This window comes from Lutjanus erythropterus, chromosome 5, assembly GCF_056507025.1.
Source record: "Lutjanus erythropterus isolate fLutEry1 chromosome 5, fLutEry1.hap2, whole genome shotgun sequence".
Taxonomy (NCBI): Eukaryota; Metazoa; Chordata; class Actinopteri; order Lutjaniformes; family Lutjanidae; genus Lutjanus; species Lutjanus erythropterus.
The window spans coordinates 22,878,975-22,888,227 of record NC_139321.1 but is presented as its reverse complement, the minus strand read 5'-3'; the positions used below and the strand labels follow the sequence as shown (position 1 = coordinate 22,888,227).

The 9,253-nt window shown below is 40.3% G+C and overlaps 3 protein-coding genes across 4 annotated transcripts in view; 1 reads left to right on the top strand and 2 right to left on the bottom strand.

Moving 5' to 3' along the window:
* Positions 1-497: 497 nt before the first annotated feature.
* On the bottom strand, positions 498-3,733 carry LOC146326882 (zinc finger and BTB domain-containing protein 5-like). Its single transcript, XM_084719248.1, has one exon. The coding sequence runs from the start codon at positions 2,729-2,731 to the stop codon at positions 758-760; it is 1,974 nt and encodes a 657-aa protein (XP_084575374.1). The 5' UTR covers positions 2,732-3,733; the 3' UTR covers positions 498-757.
* Positions 3,734-4,745: 1,012 nt separating this feature from the next.
* On the bottom strand, positions 4,746-6,679 carry tomm5 (translocase of outer mitochondrial membrane 5 homolog (yeast)). Its single transcript, XM_084718405.1, has 2 exons — positions 6,449-6,679; positions 4,746-5,253 (listed from the first exon to the last, which is right to left on the bottom strand). Exons 1-2 carry the CDS (start codon positions 6,567-6,569, stop codon positions 5,219-5,221), a joined length of 156 nt encoding a protein of 51 aa, XP_084574531.1. The 5' UTR covers positions 6,570-6,679; the 3' UTR covers positions 4,746-5,218.
* A 1,543-nt stretch (positions 6,680-8,222) lies between these two features.
* Positions 8,223-9,253, top strand: part of frmpd1b (FERM and PDZ domain containing 1b) — a 39,123-nt gene continuing 38,092 nt past the window's right edge. For both annotated transcript variants that reach the window (XM_084719247.1, XM_084719246.1), the window contains exon 1: positions 8,223-8,460. The gene's annotated coding sequence lies outside the window, so the exon portion shown is untranslated. The remainder of the gene's footprint in view (positions 8,461-9,253) is intronic.

Sequence of the window (9,253 nt, the reverse complement as noted above, 5' to 3'; positions counted from 1 at the left end):
ATGTTAACACTCCATGTCTACTATGTCTCCAAATCAATGTAACACTCCAGTTTCATTTGAAAATGCATTTTTTTCCGAAGAATAAAAACTGATGGCATACTTGAAATGTCATTTGAATGTTTTTTGCTTTAGGAATTCTTAACACTCAAAATAGATTTAAGATAAACACAAATGACCAAGTGCATAATTTATTTGCGGCAGTCAAAAAAAACAAGTTATTCTTTAAGAATATTTTCAGTGCATTCACATCAGTTTGGCTGCATTTCATCGTTTCATTTCGTGGAATAATAAAACAAAATCACAGCATGGTTGAGAACATAAAAAACGTTTAAAAACTTAAGTTAATTGACTTTGCTTTAATATAATTGGGGGTATGGTGTAATAAATAGTCAGTTTACAGAGTGCATTTTGCAGGGTTTCTGCAGGTCCTTAAAAATCCTTAAATAGTCTAAAATGTAATCATCTGAATTTTAGTCCTTAAAATGTCTTAAACAGGCCTTTGCTTTGCTTCAATTATTAAGTTAACATTACTTTTATAAAGTCGCATTAACCTTAGTCTGTTTTAGGGACAATTGTTATTGATCTTGCTGTAACAACTACAAAACAAACCCAACACTGACCCCTGTACATTTCAACATTAATGCAAATTGTGCATGTACTTTTTTGTCAGTATGGACATAAAACAGGTCTTAAATTAAACTTATTGAAAGCTGCAGAAACTCCGAATTGTGTCGGAAGCCGAACCAACCACAATATGTTAGTTGAGTGCAGATGAAAGCAGGGAATCTGGGAATGACTGATCATCTTTCCAGTTCAGGCAGGTGTTTTTCGAGTGCTTGTACAGGTGGGAGGACTGGCTGAAGCGTTTGCCACACTTCGGACAGGGGTAGGGCTTCTCTCCCGTGTGGACGCGGATGTGCTTCTTGCAGTCCGTCAGGTTCATGAAGGTCTTGCAGCAGATTTTGCAGGCGTATTTCTTCTCCCCTTCCACCAGCAGCACGTGGTCCTCAGCAGCTGCCTTCTTGCACTTAGACAGGACGTCCTCAGAAGCTCTGGTCAGAGGTGGTCGATCAGCAGCAGCATCCCCCACTGATGTAGAAGAACCTGTGCTCACTTCTGATCCAGGCGGCACTTTAGGGGCGATGCGACGAAAGGTTGTCGCCCCTGAGCTTTTCCCAGCCCTGGATGGAGGTTGGACAAGGGAGGTTTCAAGACCGAGACTTGGTCTGATTCCGCTCAGGAAGCCAGTTAGAGAGTTCTGGGTGGGCTGGAGGATCAGTGTGTCGCTGAAACCAGGGAGCGGCTGCAAAGGGACGGATGTTACTGGAAAGACAAGCGAGGGGGAGGAGGAATCGGAGGACTGAGCTTCTGAGTTTTGGCACAGTCTGTCTCCAGCAGCTGCGGGAGCGTCACTAGCGGCGGCAGCAGCAGCAGTAGCGGCAGCAGTGAGGCTGGCGAGGCTGTCATCTTCTTCCAGAGCTCCCATCACACTCTCACTGCTGGGATTGAGAAAGCAGGAGAAGGCGAGCTCAGACAGGCTGTCCAAGCCTTCGCCATCCACAGACTCCTCGCCCAAATGTTCTCTCTGTGCATCGGTTTGAAGATCTGTGCAGAGCTGAGATTGTAAAGAGCTCACATCACCCTCTGTTGGACACCCTGTGGACATTTTGTCCTCATTCAGTTGTGTGTCCATGCAGTCTTGTGGTGGAGACAGAGGAGAATTGTTGTGAAAGGTTTCCAAAACGGGGGAGTATGAGCTCAGATTTTCCTTTTTTACCTCTATCTTAGGCTCCGTTCCATCGTCCTCTCCTTCGTCCCCCACCTTTACTTTGACCACAGTGTCACCATCTGTGTCTCCGCCCTTCTCCCACACGCCTACACCTCCCGTGCCGCTGCTGTCCGACTGGCTCGGCAGCTGGATCTCCTCTGATTCTACCTTGGTTGCTTCATATTTCTCCTCCACCTCCTCCTCTCCGTCCCCTCTGCCCTCCCAGAGTCCATCAGCTGTCTTCAGGGAGTCCGGGGACAGCAGTTCCTCTCCACCGTCCTCTGCACTGACGGTGCTTCTAGTAACTGTAGGTGAACACTCCTTATAGTTTCCCTCAGGCGGCCTGCAGGACCTCTTTCTGCCACCAAGCCGGTCCTCATGGGACTTTCTCTTGTGCCTTGGAATGGCTGCAGCACTCTGCTTGCCACTGCTTGCAACCCCACCAGACTGACTAACCTCCACCACTACATCCTCCTCATCAATGTCCTCGTCCACCGACCTCTCTGCCTGCTGTTGCACTGACCTCCAGCCTTTAGGCGGCGAAGCGGGGAAGTTCTTCCGGGACAGGTGGAGCTTGCAGGCTTTGACCACCGTGTTGAGGTGCAGGTGTGACGCCGCCAACAGCACATCCATCACATTGGAGGCCCCTAGAGAGAGGGTGGATGTGTAGATCATATCTAGCAAGGTGGAGAAGGCCTCTGGGGTCACCACCTCTGGATCTAGCTCCATCACACTGGGCCCTCCACCTTCACCTGTGTCGGATCCCGGTCCTCCGACCTCATCACCGCTGCTGTCATTGGAGCTCAGGAGAGCCCTGAAGTGGGAGCTGCATGCTGCTAGGATGGAGCGGTGAGCCTGGAAGCTCTGACCTCCAACCACCACCACACAATCACACAGCTGAGCATGGAGGCGCTGGTGGTTGAGCTGCTTGAAAATGTGCTGGAAATGACCTGGAAAGTCCATAACAGGCTGCGGTTTGTTGTTATTTAATACTGTAGATATTCTTTTCTAGCATGGGTGGTGCTGCTGGTAATAAATCAACACAATGAAGGTCACTACAGCTGCTCAGGAACAGCATCTCCTCTTTCTCCACATCTTATCTGCTGAAACCCACGTCAGACTGACTGGACTCTGACATTTCACAGCCTACCTCCTGTGTGCCCGCCGAGCAGTAGGCAGTGTATTGTCTGCTGCAGCCGGGTTTCCTACTGATGCTCTGGAGTCTGGGCGGGCCTGCTGCTCCAACAATAACACGGAAGGATGCGGCGCGGTCTCCAGCTTTGTCTCCACGAGCAGCCTCGATATCCGCACAGCGATTCTTCTTCCAACTCAAATGTAATATACTTAAGTTTTTCTCCTGATTATCGTTATTTATGTTACTGATTCAGAGCGCTCACACAACCAGCCCGCTGTAGCATCCACTGCCGACGCCTCCATCACTCTGTAGTCTCTTCATTGATTGACCCTCAGAGTAAAACAACACCGCCCCCTGCTGGTGGTGTGGCGGAAGTGTACGGACAGACACAAACGTGTTTTACATGATCTATAAATGAAGGATTTACAAAGTTATGCAGTGATTTGTGCGTACTTTCGGGTACTTGCAAATACGTGTTTCAAACAGACTTTAGTTTTATTTTTATTTCGTTTGTAATTTTTGTTTTCAAATCAATTTAGTTTCAGTTTGTTTCCATGGTGGGTTTGCTCGTTCAGTTTAGTTTTTATTATTTAAAAATGTTTAGTTTTTATTAATTTCAGTATTAATTTTATTTTTTTTTTTTTTTTTTATTAATATGGGGGTATTTGTCAGGGTCAAGATTTAAGAAATTCAGAAAAGGAATTTTAATACAAACACAACACTTTGAGAAGGCAAAGACAGACTTAAGATTAAAGACGTTTTTTTTTCCCCAAGTCCACAATATTGTTTCAGTTAGTTTTGATTTTTTCTCTGAAGTCTAGTTTTTTTTTTTATTTTGTTTTTTTAATTTAAGTTATCTAAAATATTTTTCTCACCTAGTTTTAGTTTTTAAATTTAGATTCACTTAACTATAATGACTTTTTTCAAATGCACGCATCACAACTTGAACAAATATTTCACAATCCTTTTTGCTTTCAAAAAGCTTCACGTCCATCTCAAAAATATTTGTGAGTCTTTTGTATTCATTTACAATTTGTTAAATGTGAACCACTTGGATCAGGTTGCATTTGTGTGGAGTTTTGAGAAATCCAACTAAATAAAATGTCACCTTGCAATGGTTACTGCACACTAAAACTAAAATATAATTTAATGTATTTTATCATTCAACCATTTTTTTTAAAAAAAATATATGTGAATGTTGTATAAAACAAGAAATAATATTTTTTTCATTTGCAGTGGTCTCGGACTTTCTGGCTCCAGTGAGGCACTTGTAGCAGATCAAGTTAGACTTAAAATTGTCTCAGAGGTTTTCAAAGTGGCTCCAAACACTTTCAGATGAGGATCAGTGAATGGTAGAGAAAAAATATTGGATTAGTTAAGAGATCACAATGCAATACAATAGCCTAAATGTATGACTTTGTTGGAGATAGTTGTTTTTTTTAACCATCTTTCCCACTTTCCCAGAGTCAGAATCTAACAAATGCCTTTGAACAAAGCATTTTTTTGGTTTACTGTATTTACTTATAACCAGACATGCAGGAATTGAGTGAATCTAAGCAAGTAAACAAAGGGACACAAAGCGTTTTTCCAAACTTGGTATGAAGAGAAGTCCACAATCTCAGACTTTGAGAAACTGACATTAAAGACATAAAAAAAACCTTACTGCATTGTTGAACACTGTGGCCTACACTATAAATAAGCATCAAAACTCAGGTAAAAATAAAAATGCATTTATAAGCTGTCTTAAACTTGAAACAGATGGTTGTAGTGTTGATATTAAGATGAATAATTTAAGATGTTTTGCTGTTTTTAAATTCAAGTGTAGAGAGTGAGACACATTCCTTTCTTGTCCTCTATTTTTATTTTCAATGATTTCGTGTTTACATAAAACATTGATGAAAATGTTCGAAAATGTTCAAAAATGTTTGCCTTGGCGACTACATTTTTGGTGCACACAATTCCAAAATGTCTAACAGTTTCCATTCCATGTGTGCAGGACTGAGCATGTAACCAACAACATAAACACTGTTTCCCTTTCTTGTGTGAACATGGCAGGAGGCATACACACCATCAAACTGTGCATTCAACAATGCTCACAATATGTTTAAGAAGAAAGGCAGACTAAAAATAAACAAGGACCAAAGACTAAAGATGAGAACAAGGTGTTTCCTCGGGTGCAGTGATGGACAGACACCAGTCGTCTTCAACAGGAGGATTTGCTGTAATGTCCCCCGCTGCCTGCTGATGATGGTCCATAGTGTCTCTGATGCAGTAAACTATCAGTGGATGGTGGAGGTAGAGACCAGCTGCTGTGTTCATATGCTGTCCAGCTTCTTTAACACATATGGAGCTGTAAACAGAGAAAACACAGATAATTAGTTTCTACTGAGACAACGAGAAGAGAATCTGTCACAGCTCAGTTCAGCTGCACCCCACTGGGGCTTTGAGTGTGTGCAATTAGAGTGGGTAGAGACAGTTTTATGATATTTCTTAATCTTCTCTGGGATTATGACAAGATGCTGTGATGTTTATATCACAATAAATGAGATATTGTATACCATTTAATCAGGGTTGGGCAATTAATTGAAATTTTATTGAAATCATAATATAGCCAAGTGCAATATCCAAATCACAGAAGCTGCAATGTTTTGATAAAGAAAAAATGTGTGACAAAACAGCATAATGATGAGTTGTTGTAGTGCTGCAAGGATGCCTTTGCATGCAGATCTTGCTCTCCAGACATGTTTGTTTGATATAGATCACAACAAATGTCACATAATTTCATTAAATTTTATTCAGTGCAAATTAAAAAACTGTGATGCAAAAATGATCATTCCCACTAACTGTGAGTCAAATCGCAATCTGTCCAAATAATTGCAATGTTGTGCAGCCTCACATTTAACAACAAAAAAACCTACATTTGACATGGATGCACTTCCTTTGTTTGTGAAAATGCATGAGGTGACCAAACTATATCCTAAATAGTGATGACACTGTTGAAAATGTCAGTTGTTCACATATATCTCCTAGTTTCAGACATTCTTTCAACCCCTCACTTTCCTGTCTCTAACATAAAACCGAAACTCGTGCATTAACCAATTGCCTAGGGTCATGCTGGAAAATGCAGAAGCTTTGATCTGAAATACTAAGTAAAATGGTCAAAATATTTCACAAATGTTTAGAAATGGATCCTATAACTGTGATTTTATGTCTCTACTGTGAAAATACAACTAGTTAGCCAGGAAAAGCTTATTCTTACTTTGGCTGAATAAATTATTCGATTATAATAGATTATTACAAAGATTCCTGTAACATGTGAATCTGCAACACAGACTATTTCCTGGATTCTCATATACTATACATGTTTATTGGTCTGAGCTGTATTTTTCTTTGTTTCTTAATTTTCCTGTTACTTATATGTTTGTATATTATTATATTATTGTTCTTATTAGGGATAAGAAAACCCAATAAATAAAGGCTACTAAAAATGTCTGTACTATTAGTTATTTAGCTGAATGTCAATGTCATCTGCCTCCTGTACTCACTGGCTCTGAGAAGGGCGACGTAAATAAGAAAGTTTCGTAAAGATGAGATGACGTCTTGTCGCATTTTTCTCTTCATCTCCTCCGGGTCCATTTTGGGTCCCAGTCCTTCCAGTTTGAACATTTTTGCGGTGGTTTTACTGGGGGTTCTTCCTCAGTCTGCCTTTCGTGTCAAGAATTCACCGTTTCGGGAGCATGGATGAAATAATCTATCCGGAAGTGCGTAACACGGAAGTGACGACGAACGACGGCAAACACGGAGGGACAGACGGTACGAAATCTCCAGAAGGCAAAAATTAAACGGGGCACCCTAAACTTAACAGTCAATTATAATACAGCACGTCAAGTAGGTTATTTAAAGGACGTTAATTAATTGAAAATTCACTATATTCATCTATGTAGAAAAAGAGGTTTGCATAGTAATATATATACATTCTGAAAAAACTGAATAAATGAGTAATTAATTACAAAACTAATGTCTCTTATTATGATTATGATGATAATGATGATGATTATTATTGTTGATGGTGGTGATGATAATAGTAATAATAATAATAATAATAATAATAATAATAATAATAATAATAATAATAAGAAGAAGAAGAAGAAGAAGAAGAAGACGAAGTAATAATATTTTGATTATTTTGATTTATTTACACAAATGTAATTCCCCCCCCCCCCCCCCCCCAGCTTTTTAACATTCAGAATGACTTGAATACATAAATACATTATTATTTATTCTTTTTAGTTATAGAATTTGTATTTGAGTTCGAGTTAGTCTTTCTGTCTAAATGTTCTGCTTGTGTTAACTTTTGTGATTACACCAAACAAATCACCTTTTAGTTATATACCAACTAGCTGGCACAAAATGAATATGAGATCTCCCACTCTGCCAATAATGCTGCTTACGGGCTATTTGTGTTTGGAATTATGGTGGCCATTGGATAAAGGTAATAAACAAGTGTAAGTGGACTAAAGCTGCTATGATTAGTCAATTAATCCATTAGTCGTCAACTACTACACTGACTGCCAAAAATCAGAAAATTGATTAATCGTTTTGAGAAAAAGAAGACTTTTTTTTTTTAAAGAAAAAAGTCAATATACTCTGAATTCACCTTCTCAAATGTGAATGTTTTCTTGCTTCATTAGTCCCTTATGACAGGAAAATTAATATGTCTGGGTTGTAGGCAAAACAAGACATTTGAGGGCATCACCTTGGGCTTTGGGAAACAGCACTTTTCACCAACTTTTCACCTTTTTCTAACATTTCATAAACCAAACAAGTTGAATGAAATGAAAATATTCATTAATTACAGTCCCTAAAACTGACTCAACACATCAGACTTCATCAGGGATAAAATAATAGTCTTTATAAATAAAGATAAAAAGTATATTAATTTTAATTCACAGTCAAAACAGCCTTTTTCAAGTTGGACACATACAATTACATAATTAAATATGCCAGTGTTTGGTATAATAATAATAATAATAATAATAATAATAATAATAATAATAATAATAATAACAATAATATGACATTATTATTATTATTATTTTTATTATTATTATCAATAATAATGTAACATCATTATTATTATTATTATTATTATTGTTATTATTATTATTATTATTATTATTATTATTATTATTGGATGTAACTGACTGACCTTGAGGTGGGGGTGGGGTAGGGTGGGGTGGGGGGGGGGTCCTCTGGGCAGACAGCGGAGGAGGCAGGGAGGAAAGAGACGAACAGAGGGAGGGGGTGGGTTGGTTATTTCTGAGCTCAGGGCCGAGGATTAGGCAGAGAGCAGCAGTCCCAGTACGATGACAGCATCCAGCACATAGCCAAACCCCCAACACTCACATCACCATCACCAGCCGGGGAGGACGCAACGGACATCTCTTAAGAAACAAACATTGCTTCATTTTCAGCGCATCAGTGATCTTTTTCGGGGTTGACCCTCCTCCCAGACTCCCGGTCCGTCTGTCTGTCTGTCTCCTCCGCAGACCACGAGGTGAGTTTTCTTCTCGGTATTTCCCGGTGTTATTGTCTGCTGATGAAAGAGCGCCCGGCTGCTCTCCGGCTGCACCTTGCATCCATTCCTGAGCCGTTTGGGTGATATTTATCACATCGACACGAATAAATGAACCCACGGTCGTTTTCACAACGCCTGCAGGCGATACTCGTGTCCTGGTTTGAGCGAGGCGGTGTGGAGATTTAAATCCGATTAAAATTATAAAGGAAGCAACAAAAGACTGACCTTTTTTTTTCTTTGTTAAGCCTCCCGGTTTGATGGGCATGGCCGCGACCACCGATCAAAGTTAGTGTTTGGTCAGTGAGATGATGAATATTGATTATTTTAAAGGTATTTATAAAGCATTTATGGGGCGATAAACACGATCGATACGTGGTTAGATTACTCTCACAACCTAAATTAAAGTTATTAGGTCACATAAATTTGCTACTGTGCAGAATTACAGGAAATCCTGTTCATTTTTGCACCATTTAATTGCATAAATTCTGTGTCTTTGCAAACACATGTGTTATTATGCAGTGATAGTGGAGATGCATGCATGCGCAGTGAAATCACAGCTTGGAGATGAACGGGCTAAATCCTGACGGATGAGGCAGGGGGATCCAGCCAGGAGTCTGGGTAGTAAAACACGCACATTGTGAATGGGCGTAGGCGATGTGGGACAGTCGCCTCTCCTCTGTTTCTTTGCTCATATCCTTTGGCCAGCAGCAGCAGCAGCTTTTTCTTCCCTGCGCTCAGCCGTGCCGTGCCAGGCATGACAAGAGCAACACAA

Bases quoted from the DNA above. Each gene is read 5' to 3' on its own strand.
- LOC146326882 (XM_084719248.1), bottom strand. From the start codon at position 2,731: ATGGACTTTCCAGGTCATTTCCAGCACATTTTCAAGCAGCTCAACCAC.
- tomm5 (XM_084718405.1), bottom strand. From the start codon at position 6,569: ATGTTCAAACTGGAAGGACTGGGACCCAAAATGGACCCGGAGGAGATG. The intron at 5,254-6,448 runs GTGAGTACAGGA...CTCTGTTTACAG, and splicing joins CGTCGCCCTTCTCAGAGCCA to CTCCATATGTGTTAAAGAAG.